Genomic DNA, 21,215 nt, shown 5'->3' on the forward strand with positions numbered 1-21,215 from the left:
CACTCCAGTGTTCTTGCCTGGAGAATCCCAGGGATGGCGAAGCCTGGTGGGCTGCCGTCTATGGGGTCGCACAGAGTCGGACCTGTGTGGGAAAAGAATCTGAAAAAGAGAGTGAGTGGGTAGAGTGTACGGATGACTGACTCACTTTGCTGCACATATGAAACTAACACAACGCTATTCATCAACTATATGCCAATATAAAGTAAAAAACTAAACAAGAGACACATAAATGAAGTATTTGCAGCTGGATCCTCTCCTAAACATTGACGTGATGGCACGATTTGGTGATTTCCCCGTCTGCAGTGTTTTCAACTCACCTTTGGAAATGGAAACATTTTGAAGGCGTGAATGCAGTTAAGAAGTCACTTTTGGTGACTGAGCCTCGTGAAAGATGAGGTGGCTTCTGCGTGTTATGTTTTCCATTGAGTGATTAATTTTACGGATCTCTTGAAAAATTGTCTCTGAAATTTTGTTGTTTTTAGAATGTTTGCTGGTAGATCATTTATCCATCATTTCAAGTACATTTCTGTTTTTATTTTTATCAAGTTCTCTATAAGGAAGCAGTTTTATGCTTAAGGTTTCCTGTTATGCAGTTGATGAAATGTTTTGAATTGAGGGTGATTTAAAAATCTGCTTGCTACAGTTCTTCAGTAAGCAAGACCTCCTAAATGTTTTCTTTTCGATTGAATTGAAGTTCCAGATTTAAAAGTGAGACTATCAAGATGGTGGTTTAGTCACAGAAATATTACACAGAACTTACATGTTAAAATTCTAAATTATGTTGGTACCTAAATACAGTTCTACTTTTTATAATGCTGGAAACAAAATAGGTACTTTATTAAGTACTTCCCTGATTGAGGAAATAAAAGTACTAGAAAGTTAGAAATAAGTGCTATGTCTAAAGATAGCTGTGTAAAAATTCATAAGCTCAGGATTGTTTAGAAAATATAAATTGTTGGAATTAAAAAAGGAGTGGTTCTGGTCAGAAATGTGAAACATTGGAATTACTTCTTTTAATCTGGTATGTTTTTAAATTGCTATCTCTCATTGAATGCTATAGTCCTACCTGGATGACTGTGTCTGCAAAATTGTATGTTGCTTGAAACTGATGAAGTGTGGAAGGTCAGTCTTTCTGCTCCCATGCACACTTTGTTGCTCATCTTCGCCTTAATTAGGAAACTTAATTATGGTGGTTATTTCAATATTAAGATACATTCCAAAGTTCATAAATTAAATGAGTGAAAAGCAATGAATTCCAAACCATTACTTTCTCTTACTGCTTTTATCTGGAGTTTCCCTAAGTTTTTTCTTATATAAACTGGAAATTATGTGTTCTTGTACTTAATTACAGTATGATTATTTTGCCCATTATCTTAGACTAAAGTTGGGGAAAGACTTTATCTCTGTTTTCCCTAGCTTCACTTGATGCAGGTTTTATCATGCTCACACAATATGTTTACTTATAATTTATTTTATATGATATTCAGTGGTTTCTTTCAGAAAAAGGAGGGTTTACAAAAGAAAGAATTTCATGTTCTTGACATTATAAAGGAAAAAAGTCTTGAATGCTTCGATCCTTGGGTCGGGAAGATCTCCTGGAGAAGGAAATGGCAACCCACTCCAGTGTTCTTGCCTGGAGAATCCCAGGGATGGCGAAGCCTGGTGGGCTGCCGTCTATGGGGTCGCACAGAGTCGGACCTGTGTGGGAAAAGAATCTGAAAAAGAGAGTGAGTGGATAGAGTATACGGATGACTGACTCACTTTGCTGCAAACTTCTTTAAAGTTTGGAATAACTTTTAATCATCTCTCTACTCTCACTCTTTACTGATGTTTATTTGCATTACATTAAGGTATATGTAAGTGAATGACAGTTCATTTTTGTGGTGGTTAAAGGTGAATATTTATTTACAGGTGTACAAACTCTTTAACACTTAATGTTGAGAGACAGAAGTGATTTAAATTGGGCTTGTTTCAGAATACCATTGTAGAAATCAGCTGGCAACATCACCATTATATGAATGTTTGCTAATGTGGTTTGAAAGAAGGATCCTCATTAAAATCTTGTTGCTAAACAAGTGACAGAAACCTTACAAACAGCTTGAGGCTTTGGGCCAGTCACAGTTACTCCTGAAGAGATCTGGACAAGTGTGAAAATGCAGACTGTGCCTTTATGGCCGTCAGAACACACACATGCTATCTGGAGCCACTTCCCTACTTGAGGACATCTTAAGTCACGTTAGGGAAAACCGATCTTAACATAAGTCAGTGCCTGAGCATTCGGTTGTGGATTTGTCAAGTGTCAGAGTACTGAGTGTTAAATTCAGAAAGTATACTGTTGATAGGAGCCCTCGCATTCATGTTTTCTGGAAAGGGACTGGGGTTTGGCCAACTCGCACACGTTTACGAGGGACTGTGGACACCATCGTCCAAGTGAGCCAGCCCAGGTCCCGAGTGACAGTGGGCTGCGAGGGGCCAGCCCACGGCCCGTCATCACCACTGAACGTTTGTCACCTCTGGATCAACTGTGTTCACATTCCTTTTGAGGGTAGCTCATGCTTTCATTCTTGCTTAGGATCGTAACCCTTGCCTCTGGAAAGGCAGGTCTTACCATCAGGCTGTGTGGAGAACAGTTAATGTGTAAGGATGCTCATGACTTCCAGAGTGCAGGTTAGTGGACTTTTCATGGGCTTGCTGCCTCCCTTCAGGACCTCCAATGAGAATGAACTGATCCTGCATTTGCTTTGCCTTTTTTTTTTAAGAAAAAAAAAAATTTTTTTTTTCCCCTTTTAAAAAAAAGAAAAACAGTTTTTCTGTCCCCCGTCCCCAGGAGGGGCTTATTTGCTTATTTCTTTTTGGCTGTGCTGGGCCTTTGTTGCCGTGGAGAGCGGGGCTCCTCTCCGGCCACGGTGTGCGGGCTTCTCACTGCGGTGGCCTCTCTTGTTGTGGAGCACAGGCTCTAGGGCGCAGGGGCTTCAGTAGCGGCGGCTCCCAGGCTCCAGAGCACAGGCCCAGGAGTCGTGTGTTGTACAGGCTTAGTTGTGCATGTGAGATCCTCCCGGCTCAAGCATCAAAGTCGTGTCTCCTGCGCTGGCAGGCCGGTTTCTTTTCCCCTGAGTCACCAGGAAGGCCCCGCTTTGCCTTGTTGTGTCGCAGAGGACACAGGAAGGCCCCTTCGCCCTGATTCGGCCACATGCCCAGCTCGTTGGCGCAGAGACCATGAGAGCGCGTGTCGGTGAGTGTGAAGAACGCCTGGTTCAGTTCAGGACGCAGAGCGAACGGTGGCAGTCCTGAGCCTGGTGAGCTAGTTCCTGGAGCCGGTGACCTGCACTGGAGCATCCCTGCCCCGCGGCTGTGACCAGACATGCCCTGAAGGGGCATTAGTCTTCCTACTCATTTCTTCTGCAATATACTCCTTTATTTTAAAAAAAATTGGGAGTATAGTTGATTTATAGTGTGTTAATTTCTGCTGTACAATGAAGTGACTCCATTTCATATATATATAAGTTTATGGGTGTATATGTATATGTGTGTTTATGTGTGGTGTGGGTGTATATATATATATATATATATATATATATATATATATGTTTATGAGTTTCCCTGGTGGCTCAGTGGTAAAGAACCTGCCTACAATGCAAGAGACACAGGAGACGTGGGTTCGATCCCTGGGTCAGGAAGATCCCCTGGAGGAGGGCATGGCAACCCACTCCAGTATTCTTGCCTGGAGAATCCCATGGGCAGAGGAGCCTGGTGGGCTGCAGTCCATGGGGTTGCAACGAGTCAGACACGACTAAAGTGACTGAGCACACACACGTGTGTGTGTGTGTGTGTGCGTGTATCCTTTTAAAATACTCTTTTCCATGATGGTTTGTCACAGGACATTGACCATAGCTGCCTGCGTTGTACAGCGGGACCTTGTCCGTCCATGGAGTACATGCTTCCTCTCTGTAGACAGACCTTGGACATGCTGTGGGTTTGTTTCCAGACCAGTGCAAATACTCAGTATCACAGCAGAGCGAGTCATGCCGTCTTTGGCTTCCTGGCACATATAAAAGTTACATCCACACTGCATTGTAGTCTACGAAGGGTGCAACAGCATTACGTCTAAAAAAACACTGTACATGCCTTCAGTGAGGATACTTTATTGCTGAAAAATGCTAACGCTCCTCTGAGCCCTGATCCTTGAGCGAGTTGTAATCTTTTTGCAGAAAGAGGGTCTTGGCTTGACATTGGTGGCTGCTGACTGATCAGGGTGGGGTTGCTGAAGGTTGAGGTGGATTTCTTAGAATAAGACAGCAATAATAAAGTTTGCTGCATAGGACTCCTCCTTTTAGGAACGATTTCTCTTCTGCCTGCAGTGTGCCAGTTGGTGGCATTTGATTCAGTGGAGAACTTTCAAAATTGGAGTCAGTCCTCTCAAACCCTGCTGCTTCTGTTTTATCAATTAAGTTTATGTAATATTCTAAACCCTCTGTTGTCATTTCAGCAGGGTTGATAGCATCCTCACCAGGAATAGACTCCATTTCAGGACACCACAGTCTTTGTTCATTCTTAAGAAGCAACTTCTCGGGTCAAGTGTGATCCGGAGACGGAGCAGTCCATCCCATCTTTCAGTTCCACTTCTAACTTTAGCTCTCCTGCTGTTTTCTCTGCATCTGCAGTTACAGTAGTAGCATCAGAGGTCACTGATCACAGGCCACCATGACAAGTATAATACTGAAGGAGTTTAAAAACTGCAAGAATTGCCAGTGTATGATGCAGAGACATGAAGTGAACAAATGCTGCTGGAAAAAGGATGCCGGTAGACTTGCTTGGTGGAGGGTTGCCGCAAACCTTCCATTTGTGAAAAATGCCGTGTCTGCAAAGCAGTAAAATGAAGTTATGTCTGAGTTAGAAATCCTGCTTCGTCCGCGTGTCACTGTGAAGCCAACTCCTTCTTTACCTCAGGGGTCCCCTCCCTCCTTTCAGATTCACCACCTTTTATTCACGTTCACGTCTTTGTGGACAAGCGCAGTCTAGGCCATGGATGTTACATGAACGAAGATTTTAGAGCTGTTTAAAATTGTAGAGATGTAATTACAGATCATCTTTTCTCTCCCAAATTTTTTATTTCAGATTTCACTAAGTGTTGCAAGGACTCTGGAGTCCTTATGGTAGTAAAATGCCGGAAGGAAAACTCTGCACTGAAAGACTGTCTCACCTCTTAGTAAGTAGTTACCGTGGCATTTGTGTTCCTGTGTGTATGTGTGTGTAATGTGTTGCAGGTAAGAGTGTGTTATTTAACTCACTGCATGTCATATATTCTGTATTTCTCCCCTACCAGATTCATCATATTGTTGGCTGAGTCTAAAATTTTAATTTTAAGTTTAGAATTTAAAATTTTAATGCTTCTAAGACAAGTGATACAACATATTTATGAAGGGTCTTTTCAAGTTATGTGTGTTTGTCAGCATTTTATCTGATTAAAATATTAGGTCAGCCACAAAAATACATGATTTTTCATAGGATTTAATAAATGCCTTTTCATGAACCGGTTGATCTATGGAATATGTTATGCTTATGTTCATCCGTTAATGAAAAGGTAATTTTACCAGCCTTAGGATCTTTTGGATGAACATAATTTAACTTCTAGGAGAGTTGTAATAAATCAAATGAAGGAAACAAAGGTATATTTAGATGTCTGAAGTTAAATTACTTTAAAAAATAGTTCTTAAATGTGTTCACTGATACTTCTTGTAGTTTGTTGAGTTAAAGTAAAATGTGTGGAGTTCTTTGAATGCAGGTGCTTTCTGCTCATCTCCCCAGATTCCATCATCACCCACGTTACTGACAGGCAGCGTGGCGGATGCACTGCTTTCGTGAGTAGGTAGCTGGCAGTTGTCTGTGACACCAGACAGCTGTGAGGTCAGATCAGATCACTACCTTCTGTACTCCGCTCGCCTGGCCTGCCAGCATCTATGTCAGCTACTTCTTAGATGATTACATAAAAAGAAAGTGGTGATTATCAGAATCTCAAAGTGTTTTCTTTTTTGATAACAAATAATGAACACATGGATTTACACCTTCTTTTAGAATACTGATTGCATTTATAGATAAGGAAACACACTACAAGTCCACGTCTTTTCTCAAGTTAATAATAAATAAAAACCATTCTAACAGCTGCTCTGTCTTGTGAGCCCAGACCTGCCCTGAGCATGTGACTAGAGAAATAAGAGTTCTGGTCCCTGGAGCTCCCAGGAGATACTGGATGAATATGGACCTCTTGCCTCTGTGTGACTGAATTTGCTGAATTCCCTGTGCGCCTGATTAGTGGCTTCTGACCCCTCAGTTTCCGTCTGCATTGTGCCTGTTACTCTTAGTTGGGACAGCGCGGCCCTGAAGCTGGGGGCAGGGCGGCAGGCTGGTCCCCAGGGCCCCCCGGGTTTAGCTCTCCCGGGCCCTGGGCAGGCCCTCACTGTCCAGCAGGGTGACTATTCCTCATGTGGGAACACATCTCTCCAGTGCTGGGCAGGTACAGGGTACTGATACCAGGTACTCGGTAGATGCTGGCTCTTGTTAAACGTTCGTCTGTGTTATTTTCAGCTTCTGTCATGTGAACATTAATCATTGGAGTATCCCGCCATCTCTCGCCCTTGAGAGGGGAAGAGAGGTCCTAGACCCTCTGGGGGGCTGGGGGTTCGGGGGAGGCTGCCGCTGCTTAGAAGAGAGAGGAGCCGCGGGGAGACCAGGAGGAGGGACGGACACTGTGGGAAGGGAGTGAGAGCTGCTGAGGAAGAATTCTGCTTGAGCACCGGCCTCCACCAGGTGGCTCAGTGGTAAAGAACCCGTCTGCCAATGCAGATCTCAACCTGCCAATGAGATGCGGGTCTGACCCCTGGGTCAGAGAGATACCCTGGAGGAGGAAATGTGTTCTTGCCTGGAGAATCCCTTGGACAGAGGAGCCTGGAAGGCTGTGGTTCATAGGGTCACAGAGAGTCGGATACGATTAAGACGACTTCGCGCTAGCACTACAAGTCTCAACATACTTGAAGAAATACTGTTTCTTCATCTTTGCACAAGAGGCGCCTTTGTTGTATCTACTGTGGACATTTTGTGGGTGGAACCACTACCCTCTTGCATCTCTGCCTGCTGACACGGGAGGCACTGATGCTTTCTGTTCTCTCTCCCTGTCTCATCTCACTCGTCCCTCGGGGACCATGTCTGGCTTCTGCCCTCACCCCTGGCACTGTGTTTCCAGAGGTCCCAGCATGTGTCTTCTACATTCTTTCTGTTACTAGACCCCCTTTCACCCTGTCTCCCCACTGTCTCTGCCTACTTCTTCTCCACCTTTTCCTCCTTAACCTCTTCCTGAAAGCTACTTGCCCGGGTTCTCCTCTCCATCTTCGATCTGAGAAAGCTCAGTCTGACCCGTGGAATTCAGTGCTTCCTGGGGGTCGTGGCATTTCTGTGCTTCCTCCTGCAGGTCCCATACTGAACTCAGCTCCTTGTCAATTCTGATCGTCTAGGATCCAGGATCTTCCTGATTGCATTTCCCCAATCTCTCCCAGCGGCACTGCATCCTTTTCACCAGAAAGTTGACTCCTTTAGATCATAAGGCCTTGTCATTTCCTGCCTGGATTACTGTAGTAGTTTATTTATTGGGCATTCGGCCTCTGACCTTGCTGTCCCTTGGCCCCCCTTGGCCTGTGTGTGCTCCACAGGCCACACACACTCCACACGGTGAGATTCATCCAAGGCCCCGAGCTGATCTCCCAGCCGCTGTGTTAACAGAGCCCGTCTAGGGCAGATTGGGCCTCTCATGGGGCAGGAATGGATGCCATGATGTGGCCCTGGCCTTTCCAGCTGCATCTCAGGCCCTTTCTCCAGCCCATGACCTGCTGACCTGGTACCAGCTACATGTGGTTCTCCACATATCTCATTTTCCCTCATCTGTGGGTTCTTCCTCGTGGGCCTTGTGTGGGGATTTGTTGGTCCTCCAAAATGCAGCTCACGCGTCTCCCCGCCAGCTCCGCGTTCTCCTCTTCACCCTGTCTCTCCCTGGTGCCCTGGGCCACACGGCGTGCTGTGTGCATGGCACTGTGATGTCTGCTCTCACCGGCCCCTGAGGACGCGGCCCTGCTCCCCACTGCCCTATCCTGGGACACTGCTATTCAAGAAAGAACTGTTAGGGTTTTTTGTTCTTTCCTTTCATTTGGTAGCCTCATCTTTACAATGAATTTATGACTATTACTAAAAAACCTACTTGAAAAGATTGTGCCTGATGAACTGGATGTCTGAATTTATTATTAAAGCAGGCTTATATTACATGCTTGCAAAATGATTTGCTTTAAAAGATTTTTGTTTTCCTTCTCGCAGCTATAAAGATCCAGCCTTTTATGAAGAATGCAAAATGGAATACCTGAAGGAAAGAGAGGAATTCAGAAGAACTGGAATTCCTACCAAGAAAAGGCTACAGAAGCTTCCCACAAGTATGTAGGCAAATATTCAAGATGATGCTCATGGAAATCAGTCACCTGAAATAATGGACTCAGGGAAGTGCGTTTCCTTTATCCTTAATTATGGCAATAACTTTATCTGAAATAAAGATTTTTTTTTTAACCTCCAAATTATTGACTGATAAAGAGTAAGCAGAGAACCTGGGACATGGTTTGCCTGGTTGTAATGGATTTTAAATAGATGGTCTCACAACTATAGTTCTCTAACAGTGACACTGAATTTTAGGTTGCCACACGAATATTACTTGTCAATGTATAGGCTAACCATGGAGCCAGAAGTGACTAAAGGGGAGCAGGAGTGGACAGTCTGCAGAGGGGTTAGTAACTGGGCAGTGTAGCAGGGTGGTCATGAGCCTGGCTTGACCATTTTATTAATAACTAAGCAGCTGTGGATGTAAGTAGTCTCCATAGAGTTACAAAGACTGTGGATGTGAGGATTAACCGTGTTGCAGTAAGTAGAATATGCAGGACGGTGTCTTGGACAAGGTAAATGCACTTCAATGACTGTTAGTAGTGCAGGCTTATTTGGAAACATAGATAAGTGCTCATACATCAGTTAGTTTTACTCACATCTTTTTTTTTTTTTTAATTTATTTGGCTGCATCAGGTCTCAGTTGCAGTGTGGGCCCTTTCACTGTGGTGCACGCTCTCCAGTAGTGGTGCCTGGGCTCAGCAGCTGCAGCACTCAGGCTGAGTTGCCCTGTGCTGTGTGGGATCCTAGTTCCCTGAGCAGGGGTCATACCCCTGTCCCGGGCAGGGAGGGTTCTAACCAGTGGGCCAGCAGGGAAGTCACTGCTTACATCTTTAATAGGAAGTTTCCTAAAGTGTACTAACACTTCATGACCTGTTAATTCTGCCACTGGAAATATTTTAATGTTTTTAAAAGTCATCTTTATAAGGATGAATGACCATTTTGTAACATAGTAATACGTGTAAAAATTTTCTGTCCCAATGCAGTAATTTGGTTGCAGGCTGAACTTTTATATTAAAAGTTGCTCTTTTTGTTCATACAGACTGTTATCTCTTCACCACAGCCACTGCAACTAGTTTCCAGGTACTTTATATATATATTTACATATACGTATATATATATATGTATTTACATCAGTTCAGTTCAGTTCAGTTCAGTTGCTCAGTCGCGTCTGACTCTTTGTGACCCCCTGAATCGCAGCACGCCAGGCCTCCCTGTCCATCACCAGCTCCTGGAGTTTACTCAAACTCATGTCCATCAAGTCGGTGATGCCATCCAGCCATGTCATCCTCTGTCATCCCCTTCTCCTCCTGCCCCCAATCCCTCCCAGCATCAGAGTCTTTTCCAATGAGTCAACTCTTCGCATGAGGTGGTCAAAGTATTGGAATTTCAGCTTCAGGATCAGTCCTTCCAATGAACACCCAGGACTGATCTCCTTTAGGATGGACTGGTTGGATCTCTCTGCAGTCCAAGGGACTCTCAAGAGTCTTCTCCAACAGCACAGTTCAAAAGCATCAATTTTTCAGTGCTCAGCTTTCTTCACAGTCCAACTCTCACATCCATACATGACCATTGGAAAAACCACAGCCTTGACCAGACGGACCTTTGTTGGCAAAGTAATGTCTCTGCTTTTTAATATGCTATCTAGGCAATGTTATCTAGGTTGGTCATAACTTTCCTTTCAAGGAGTAAGCGTCTTTTAATTTCATGGCTGCAATCACCATCTGCAGTGATTTTGGAGCCCCCAAAAATAAAGTCTGACACTGCTTCCAGTGTTTCCCCATCTTTTTTCCATGAAATGATGGGACCAGATGCCATGATCTTAGTTTTCTGAATGTTGAGCTTTAAGCCAACTTTTTCACTCTCCTCTTGCACTTTCATCAAGAGTCTTCTTAGTTCCTCTTCACTTTCTGCCATATGGGTGGTGTCATCTGCATATCTGAGGTTATTGATATTTCTCCCGGCAATCTTGATTCCAGCTTGTGCTTCTTTCAGCCCAGCGTTTCTCATGATGTACTCTGCATGTAAGTTAAATAATCAGGGTGACAATATACAGCCTTGACGTAGTCCTTTTCCTATTTGGAACCAGTCTGTTGTTCCATGTCCAGTTCTAACTGTTGCTTCCTGACCTGCATACAGGTTTCTCAAGAGGTGGGTCAGGTGATCTGGTTTTCCTATCTCTTTCAGAATTTTCCACAGTTTATTGTGATTCACACAGTCAAAGGCTTTGGCATAGTCAATAAAACAGAAATAGATGTTTTTATTAAAATCACAAATAGAAATTCCTGCCTACTAGGACAAGATTTAACTTAAGCCCCAGTCCTATGAAACAGAATGAACTGATAGACAAGATTATAATCTTTTTGGTTTTTGGCTAAAATATCTGGTTTGCAATCTGTATTTTCCAGATATAAGGAAACTTTCCCCCTCAAGCTAATTACCACTTACAGCATCTTGGTAAATTACACTTTTGTTAAGTAGAATTGAGACATTTTCCTTTTCTACCTGGTCCCTCTAGAAATTGGAAACTCTTCGGTGCCCCGCACCAGCACGTTTATCAGGTAAGGTGCAGGAGTCTCCTAAGTATTTTGGGGACCTCAGAAAGAGAGGAACTCACCGACACGGGTAGGTATTGCAGCACTGTGTACAGATCAAAAGGCGGGAGACCGCGGCGGCAGACAGCACAGTGTGGGGGTAAGCAAGCCCACGCTCCGCTGGGGCCCTTTTTCTGTGGTGCAGTCTACTGACTTAAATGAAGAAAGGGGAAAATACTTTGAAAAGCTACACACAACCTGTGGCTATTTCGTAATTTTAATTAGAATCAGAAGGGCCAGCTTCATTCTTATGTGGACAGTTCATCTGTGCAGATGTCACTTCCTCACAGCTACTGGACAGAATAGCTTAGAGTGTAAACACGTCCCCGGTGGGAAGCCCGCTCCCCGCCGCTGGCGCCCAGCCCGCTGGCCCCCCGTGCATATGCCCTGACTCTGGTTCTCCTGTGCAGCCACAGCCCGCCGTCTTCTGCCCTGTGCGAGCTGCCTTCTGCAGAAGGCGCTTCTGCTCAGTTCCCCAGGACTCAGTCCTTCAGTGGTTGAGGTCTGAACTCTTCCCCCTCTGCTCCGGTTCTTGGTTTGCAGGGAGTCACGTCCCTGCTCTTACAAATTAGGTTCCTTTCTAGCAGAACTTCAGTTTCCTTTTAGAGAAGATGTAACTTCTGTTTTAGGTAATGAGGGGATCAAGAGCCTTTTTTTGGTTATCAATGTTCTTTTCACTCGAGTTATGGAAGTGTTAAACTGGGTTATCCTTATAACAACCTGGAGACTAAGGACTTCCCTGGTAGTGCAAAGGTTAAGACTGCCTTCCAGTGCAGGAGCTGGGATCCAATATGCTTCCAGGCCAAAAAAACCAAGACATAAAACAAACGATATTGTGAACAAATTAAAGACTTTAAAAATGGGAAGAAGAAAAACACCTGGAGATGAAAGAAATTCTCAAGTGAGTCTTTTCGAGCAGGGGTCCCCAACCTCTGGGATCTAATGCCTGATGATCTGAGGTGGAGCTAATGTAATAGCATAAATAAATAAAGTGCACAATAAACGTGATGCACTTGAATCATCCTGACCATCCCCCAACCCTATTCATGGGAAAATTGGCTTCTATGAAACCGGTCCCTGGTGCCAAAAATATTGGGGATCACTGCTTTGGAGTAAGTTCCAGCTAGTGGGACCTAAGTCAACAAAATTTTCCATTTCAAATAAGCTACAGATGGGCCATTCTCTCATTTCTCTTTGAATCTTACCATTAACAGAAATGATCATAAAGGGTACATTTGGGGAAATGTTGGGGGGTTAATTTTTCCTACAGTTTTACATCATTTGTTTAGCACTTTGAACTGTCAGGAAAATTAACCACCGATTTTCTAGCATACCTGTTTGATAGCTACCTTAGTGTTCAGATGCAAAAGCACTGTCTCTTCCAAAGCTGATTTAACAAGATGTCTTGTTAACTAATAATTAGCACCTGACCCTGAAATATTTAGGCAAGGACAGTATTTCACATCCACTTCAAACAAAAACAGGTTAAGTAAACAGTGTCTTGGCATAGTTCAAAACATTAATCAAGCCATTATATCATATGACTCATTTTAAGAAAAATTTCCAATCTTGTTTTTGAAAAAGGCAAACCAATAAGTTACCCTGAGAGATTATATATACAATGCACAGCCTACGCAGCCACATGAGAGTGTTTTTGCTGCTTTGTTATTACACAGGTAGTTGCTTCCCTCAGCTGAAGCCTTGTTTTATGCATATTGGGTTTGTTCTATTACTTGGCAGGAGATCGTACTCCCCTGAGTCAGCTGTGTTCATTGGTCAGAATAAATTCCAGCATCTGACACCAACTCCATTAATCACAGACAAGCCTGAATAAGTGAGGAAGATAATAGAAATATCTGGTGAATGGTGAACACTGTTTACAAATGGATGCTATTCAGTTAATGTATAAGAGATCTGAAACATTCTTTTTAAGTTCAAGGTGTTTGAAACTGTCAAAAAGGATAAAAGCCTTCTAACATCAAATGCTTTATCTCAGGCAAAAGATGTAGGAACTGAGACAGTTATTACTAATATTCTTAATACTATCACCCTGAAATTCAGAGGAATTTCCAGATGAAGTCATCCTTAGCATTAGGGATCGAACCCCCGTCTCCTGTGGATCCTGCCTCTGTGGGCAGGTGGATTCTTGACCACCGAGCCGCCTGGGTGGGGCTGGCGGTTCAGCCGCTAAGTCATGTCCAACTCCTCACGACCCTGTGAACTGCCGCTATGTCCGTCTTCCCACAGGGGACTTTGCTCAGATTTGCGTCCACCGAGTCAGTGATGTTGTCTTATCAACCCGCTCAACCTCTTGTCGCCCCCTTCTGCCCTCATCACCGGGGACGCACCATCATAACAGCACAGAACTGGGTTTCTAGAATTTAAATTCTTCATTAGTTAAAAACCACTTTCTCAATAAGCAAATCATTAACACTTCAAAATAAAGTCTAACCGATGAATAAGCTGCTCTATGTTAATAGCGGGTGTAGACCCTTTGGAGCAAACGGCCTTATAGTTACATACCCCATGGAGTTTTCACTGTATGCTGAAGATCAGACGGAAGCCTTTGTGATGCTGTTCCCACTTCTACCTGGATAATGTACGTGACCAAGTTTAATTCATACGACATACGGCTTTTCAACTATTTCATCATTTTTTTCAGTTAAGACTTGAGGGATGTATTAATACCAGGACAGAGTTGGCTGCAGTGAGGTAATTTCAAGTCTCAAAATCCAGATGGCAGCTTCAAATTTTATCAATATTGTGATTAAAAAATGATTTTAATCTTATACTTTCAGACACAATAGCACATGTAGATGGAGTAAACCAGATACTATTGTTCCACTCTGTTTTCTTATCTGTACACATTAAAAGGTCAGCAGGAATGTAATCTATTCACATTTCCACTTACTCCTTTATTCAACTTAATATGACTCTTCTCTGATATAATGGTTTCCTTTTTTATTTTTATGTTAGGCATTTCATACACTTTGTAAAACCATGTCTGAAAACTTTCAGTTCCATTCTCAATGGTAGAGGCAGAAATTTACAATTACCAAAGGTAGAATTGTGATTTTGAAATACCATAAGTTTATTAATTTATTAAGTACTAACACATATTTGATTCTTAGCCAGAATACGGAGCTGGAGGGTGTTCTTCCATACTGAAAAATCAACTAGATAATATGGTACATTATGTGCAAATGTAAATACTGAAAAACTCTCCAAAAGTCTAATCAAAATCTGCTTTGTTTGCTAATGATTTTCCCAGAAAACCACTGATGAGAACACCATGAATCTCTTCAGAATTAATGTTTATAATGGCAGTTTTGATTATGTTGATCCAAGTAATGCAGTGGTGGCAGGTTGGGTAAAGGCAAAGGTTTACTTTTCATTTCCCCAAATGTCGTCTCACTTGATTTAGGAGGGCTTGGGAATACCCAGGAATTATCTTCCAGGGAATTTCTGCTGTAAGAGTTGTTGTCCTGAAAGTTTGTGCTGTCATGAGGAATGGATCGCTCGTGATCTGTCCACGACTGGAGAGCTGCCTTCTCCGATAAAACCTTTGTGTCTCCTTGTAAGGGGGAAGGCGTGGCATGGCAGAGAGTTTTGCCATTTGGTGAGAGGGGAGCGTGTCTTTTGTAAGTTGCAGTAAAATTCGACAAGTGCAGTTTTGTGCTGTCTTTACCCAGGTCTTCCATGCATCCTGCTGGGGCGCAAGCTGAAAAGAAAACACAGGCTAAGCATCAGCTGTCTAGCAGTTACAATCATAAAGTAGTAAACATCCGGTTAATCTGGTTGATTCTAGAACTGGAAATGGACATTGCCAAGCCAGTGCAATCACTGTGGCCCTGGGACTTGAGGGGTGATAGATGCTCTCAGTTCAAATTTACCTCTTGGTAAATAGCTGATCTCTCATCTGCAAAATGGACTCTGTAAGCTTGCCCTGCCCATATCACAGTGAAGTTGAAAATATTACTATTTTAAAAAGCTGAAAGGTGGTCCAAAAGTAAATTTTTCCAAGAATGATTATATTGTGAATTGTTGAGACCTAAATGAAGTTTTTATATATATATTAAAAGGCTTTAATGAATAAAATAGTTTAAAAGCTATAAAATCATCTTTTTTCTTGTAAATGGTAAATGTAAATTCTGCTATGGTCACAATTTAGTTCAAGTTAAAAAAAAGCAAAAAAAAAAGAAAAAATGTATTTAGTAACATGTCATGGCTTAGAATACACACCACAGACAGCACAGAGGCAGCAAGGGCCTGCTCCCTCTGCCTTCTCCTGCCCGGGGAAGCAAAGCTCACCCTGGGCCCGAGAGACACCACGTGCAGTCAATGCCTGACTCCAGTTTTAAAGAAAGAAACTGAACCACATGACACGGTAAGCTCACTGCTGCCTTCTCATGGGAGGTGACAGTGCTCAGCTTCTGGACTGTGGTGCCACGTGGCTCTGGAGGAAAGGTGACTTCAGCTCACCTCTGCCCACTCTGCAGAACACGGAGTTCCGTGGTGGAGAGTGGCAGCCCCGGGCCTGGCACTGTTGTTGGAAACGTGCTAGAAACTTGACAGTTCAGCTCAGAAGGGACACGACAGTGAGCCGTTTCCAAACGAAGAGACAGCACTTCTTTATTACTTTTTGGAAATTCTACTTAGAAGAGTTACAGGAAAACTCACTGAAAAATTACTCTATGAGACTCTCTCAAGAGAAGTGCTACTTCTACCATCAACTTAAAGTTGTCTCCTATGTAACCCTGGCTGCTGGGAAATCTGAAAACAGAATGAATCATAAATTAACTTGGGGCCTGCCAAAGCACCTTATTATTTTGCTGATCCGTAAGCAACTAACTTTAGAAAAGGAAAGGAATTCTCCATTTCTTTTCTGTCCCACTGTCCCCCGTCCCCACAGTGAACAGTCCAGAGAAGGATTTATAAAGTAATTCTCTTGTGCCCTCTTTAGGAACAATCTGAGGTGCAAATGATAATTTTAAATTAATGATTGTTTTTAAAAAAATAAAAAGTTACTCTCATGCCTTTCAAATTTAGGACATTCAAATTTACAGTACACAATGCTAAAGAAGTACAACTATTATGTAATGAGAGTACAAATGCACTGATTCTTCTCTGAGGTATAAAACGTAGCTTTGGCAAAGTACTCACTACTAGTTAACACAAAACTCAAAAGATTTAGTCAGCTAAGCAATTATATATGAAAAAGCAATGAAAATTTTTGTTTGGTTAGAAGGGCTAAATGAATAGCATCTAGTCTCCATTTGAAATTATCTTTTATGGAGAGAAAAATTAAGTTTACAAAAATGGAAATAACCAAATAACCAATTAGAGTTATCTTTCTGAAAACAGTGTAAAGAGCTAGTTCTTTGGTGTAGTTTGAAGCACTGGAATGAAAATAGCTTTTGGTGTCTTGCTGTCTTTTTTTTTTTTTTTTTTTAAATATATGAAGGAGTTGTGGTAAAAGGTCAACTAGAGCAAACTTAACACCTCAGCCTTGAACACATAAGCAACACTTGGTTGAGAAAAAAGCCACAAGGGGAAAAGAATACAGTACTGAAGAAACACACATCAGCAACACCTTTATGTGTGAAGCTGACCGGTACGAGGCTGAAGCCAGAGCAGAGAACGGGTGGCTGTGCGCAGACTACACATACTTGGGCTTCTCAGACTCATTTGATAAGATTTTGATAAGATACGATCGAGAGCTGCTCTTCGGGCAGTCTGGCTGGGATCAGGGATTTCCGGCAAACACTGACTTGCCTTTCTTGATTGCAGTTGGGGTTTTCAGCTTTCTCAGTAGCTCGGCTTGTACTTGAGTCACCAGATGCAAGTTAGACATTTCTCTCTTCAGTTCCCAGTATGCACTTTGCATGTTGTCACTGAAACACAGGGTTTTATTTTTTAATGGTTATTGTTCTATATGGACAGAAGGGAAACACTTTAACATAGACATGAACTTACCTGCATTTCTGCTTTTGTTTTGAAAAAACAAAACTTCCTCATTAAATATTTGTTGAAATATTAGAGCATTATGTAACAAATGAAAAAATCTTATTCACAATAATAATGACCTAATTTTTATCAATTAACTGAACTGTGTTAAACAGAATGGTAATATAAAAAGTATTTTAACCGAGTTTCATAATTTTCAGTATTCAGATTTTATGATAGCCTACAAGGTGCAGTGGTGTTAATATATTTAAGTAAGGACTGTTCTTCACTTGCAAGTCTGATCAAGAATTCAGTGATGTTCATTCATGTACAGATTTCAAATTTATTAATATATTTATCTTTTATTTGTTGTTTTGATGTTGTGAATGCTGTTACCAATTGCTGAGTGTATACCCAAGCCCACATTAAAATAAAATCGAGGTTTCATGCGTTCCCTTCTCTCATGTCTGACTGGGCTGTCTCAGACTGCTGGCTCTAAACCAACGTGACGTGATGGCACAAGACATGAAGGGCTGCCGACTTCCTGGTCAGAGAGAAGGAGCTGCAGAGGGTCACAGCAACAACAAGGACTTCACAAAGCCCCTCATTCCCGTAACTGACAGTATCTTCTTCAGTCACATGTGAAGTCATAAATCAGTTATTTTAAACCTAATTTTACTGAGTTTCATCTTCCACTAAGCATTCTTATTTGGATAGTCATGATTTTTTTTAGGTTCTTAGCTGCCAACTAAATAAATTGAAATCCTCAACGCATATTCTTCCTTTACTGCACGAGAATACATAAAATGTTAACTGTAAGAACTACTGATCTCATATTGTTCAAACAAACACTACTGTCTCTTAAAAATATTCGTGATTTTAGTAATCAAATCAAATCAAACATGTCACTTCAGGTTCAATTTTTGTCTAGCTATAAACAAAAACCTTTGCGCAAACTTCAAGGATAACACTCTTGATATCTAAATCTAATATCCTAACTATGAAAACAACAGATATAATAAAAAAGAGTTATTTTAATTATGTAAGGCTACATACCTTTTTGGTCAAAATATTCCCACTCCATTCAGACTATAATTCTTTCAGTAGAAGCGGGAGAATAAACTTTACATTGCTTTTGAGAATAATCTACTTGTTTCAATCTGCTGTAAACATCACTTGTTAACCACTAGTCTATTAAAAGACACAGGTATTTTTGGAGGTTTTTGACAGGTGTGAGAGGATCACAAGAGTCAGCGAACCGCCCCTGCTTCGGCAGTCAGCGCTGAGCTGTGTGCCACTGCGTGTCTCACGCAGGCACTGCCTTAAGCGTGAAGAGTCGTGGGTGCCTGGCTGCAATTCTGGGCACCAGTTACTCACGTTACACAGCAGCTAAGTGTGTGTAAACACGTACATGTGCTGATACATGCAGTCATGACATGAATCATACAGCTTAAAAACAGCATTTATTACTGACTTGCGATGGTGAATCAGTACCTGACTTGGAGAAAAGCAAACACAGTACTCAAGACAATGTGTAGATACTGGAGTACCAAACACCTCATCATTCAACATAGCTACTTGAATAAAGTAAAAGAGAAACAAAAATAATAGAGGTGTTAGGGCAGCTCTAATACATTTTCCAATTCAATTTAGTAAAGACTGCTTATAAATTAGGTTAAACTAGAAACTAGGTCACCAAGTTTAGCATACGTCTACTAATCTTTTTCTTTTGCCTTGAATGTCACCTGAGTTGAAAACTACAGATACAAAAATTAATTATTACTAAGTGTAAGCTCTCCCTCTTGTGGACAGCAAAGTAATGGCAATTACTCTTTACAGTTAATATTAAAGTCTTCAAAGTGTGTTGCAGAATCGTAATGATAGAGTTGTCTATAAAGAACTCATAAAAACAACCTTAACAGTGAGATGCAACACCAGAGTATCCCGAACGAGAACAGTAAATAACAAAGCAGGTGCGACATGAGGGTAACGGTGGTTGGTGGTTGGGCAGGTCCCACGTGCCAGATAGGGAGCTCACCCACCCTCACCCCAGCCTGGCGGCCTGGGGGCTCGCCCGCTGGGCGCAAGGAAGCGGGGGCAGGAGGACTTCCCGACGCCGACAAGCTGCTGTGCAAAGGGCCTCTTAAGTGATCCAGTCCCGTGATGGCCACCTTTTTAGGGTCACATTTTCCACACCATCCTCAGCTTCAGCTTCATCACACTGACCGCCAACACAACCTTCTTGGTCCCAGTATATGATTCCACACCATAGTGAAGCCTGCCTTATCCACATCTCAAGTGGGGGCAGGCGTGCAGCTTACGTGGTAAAAACTGGAAAAGCTCAGTTTTCTTAAATGACACTGTCCATTCAACTCTCTAATACTGAAATGAATGTGCCTTGTACAAGAAAAATCTTTTACTTCAGTCCTATTTTTCTTTAGCTTTTGAAAATTTACTAAGCTGTCACATTCCCCAGAGGAATTAAAATGAAAGCATGGGACAGTCTCAGCCAAGAGCTCAGGACTCGGTGAAGTATGTTTTGACGACCGTGATTTCCTCAAACAAGCTTCTTTCAAATATTTTTAGTTGTAAGGCACAGCAGGCAGTCATTTCACCCTGCAACCCACACTCTTGTATGTTCTATTCTGTTTTATTCCCTATTTTTAAAATGCTTAACTCACAAAATTTCACCATCATTAAGGCAACACAGCACAGTGAAAAACACCAACATAGCCCCTATTTTGGAAACCAAGAATGTGCATTTGAAGTGACCCCACACCTAGATCTGGCTTAAGAATTGAGGGCAATAACCTACAGGTAGCTCTAGCCAGCACACTGGCAGGGCAGTGGCCAAGCTTCTGACAGGTGGGGCAATTATCGTTGAATGATGCTGTACAGACGAGGACCATAAAAAGGCCCCCAGTAATCCAAAGGTTCACTCAGGAACAATGCTGTATCACCTCGTTCACCTGCCAACATGATGGAGGAAATGCAAAAAAAAAACACAGGTGTTCCAGAAAAGAGTTTTCCAAACAACTGGAAAATAATCCTTAAAAATACGTAAACTGGTAGTTAATGGTTTTATGGAAACATGCCATGTACTTCTCTCCTAATATAGTAGACTTAATTTATCATCTGAATTATTCCATTTAAAAGTGGATGATGTAACTTGCAAAGATTAATAAAACTGGACTATAACCTGGACATAGGTACAAATGATAAATTGAAAGAAAAAACAAGATAAACGCAGTTAGGAATGAGACTACATAAAATTTTATGCATGATATTGTTTACCAAAGATAAGTCACAAATCTGGTTATTAATTTTCCAGTTGCTTAACCAGAAGACGAAAAAGTGGTCAGTTCTGCAATCCACACTGCTATGGACTTGCAAAAAAACACAAATATGCCTGAGCATGGGGAGCCGCTAGGACTCGCTTTAAATCATACAGTTCTTTAACATATAAAAACTCTTGGACTGAACTTAATTCTAAAATCTGTTTCTCTCAGTTGAAATCCCCTGAATTACTACTGAGCTTTAGAAAGCTCAGAACAGTTCTTTGAAGCCACAATTAGAGAGTTCTACAGCCTCAGAAGTCAGACTCGCCTCCTGGGGCTGCCTCCCTCTTCCAAAGTCTGCAGAGAGCCTTCTGTCTTGTCAGTGCTATGCTGCCTTCATACACACATCTTTGTGGTGGGTGGGGGGCAGCTTTTCCCGTTATTCTCAAAAGAAGTGACCCCAGTTATGTAATGCTGCCCATGAACGGATACAGGGCCTATTCTATCCCATGTACTTCTAAGAAACTATTTACATAAGCCCTTTTATTTGACCTACTCTAACATGCCTCTTTCCAAAAAATGGTTTAAGGAAGCTTATAAAAATGACAAATACAATAAATTAATAAAGGGAAACCTAGGTTGACAGGAAAAATGGTAAGTTTGGCACAGAAGACATCTTTGAAAAAGAATTCACAAGGACAGTGTACTAGGCGCATGTTTTAAAAATGAAACACTTCCTTACTGTGAGTGTAGGTAAAGGTGGAAGGCATCAAGTGGAGGCATGGCAGGGATGAGCAGATGCTGGCCTATGATGCCTACATACTTACTGCCGGCCCCCCACACCTGCAGAGGGGCGGCCCTGCATCTGAAGAGGGGCTGCACAGGCTTTCATTCAGATGTTTTCCCAACTGAGCGTTTCTCTCCACTGGGT

At 42.2% G+C, this 21,215-nt stretch overlaps 2 protein-coding genes across 6 annotated transcripts in view; one reads left to right on the forward strand and one right to left on the reverse strand.

Moving 5' to 3' along the window:
* Window positions 1–8,606, forward strand: part of CMC1 (C-X9-C motif containing 1) — a 76,717-nt gene extending 68,111 nt beyond the window's left edge. For all 3 annotated transcript variants that reach the window (XM_065932905.1, XM_065932906.1, XM_065932903.1), the window contains 2 exons: window positions 5,116–5,206; window positions 8,356–8,606. In XM_065932905.1, coding sequence (XP_065788977.1) covers window positions 5,116–5,206; window positions 8,356–8,476 — 212 coding nt within the window. In that variant the 3' untranslated portion in view covers window positions 8,477–8,606. The remainder of the gene's footprint in view (window positions 1–5,115; window positions 5,207–8,355) is intronic.
* Window positions 8,607–14,127: 5,521 nt separating this feature from the next.
* Window positions 14,128–21,215, reverse strand: part of AZI2 (5-azacytidine induced 2) — a 33,503-nt gene continuing 26,415 nt past the window's right edge. For 2 of the 3 annotated variants that reach the window (XM_065932907.1, XM_065932908.1), the window contains exons 7-8: window positions 16,836–16,954; window positions 14,128–14,781 (exon numbers count right to left, since the gene is read on the reverse strand). In XM_065932907.1, coding sequence (XP_065788979.1) covers window positions 14,369–14,781; window positions 16,836–16,954 — 532 coding nt within the window. In that variant the 3' untranslated portion in view covers window positions 14,128–14,368. Of the gene's footprint in view, window positions 14,782–16,831; window positions 16,955–21,215 lie in introns of all 3 variants that reach the window. The other variant, XM_065932909.1, reaches the window with a different exon arrangement.

This window comes from Muntiacus reevesi, chromosome 4, assembly GCF_963930625.1.
Source record: "Muntiacus reevesi chromosome 4, mMunRee1.1, whole genome shotgun sequence".
Lineage (NCBI taxonomy): Eukaryota > Metazoa > Chordata > Mammalia > Artiodactyla > Cervidae > Muntiacus > Muntiacus reevesi.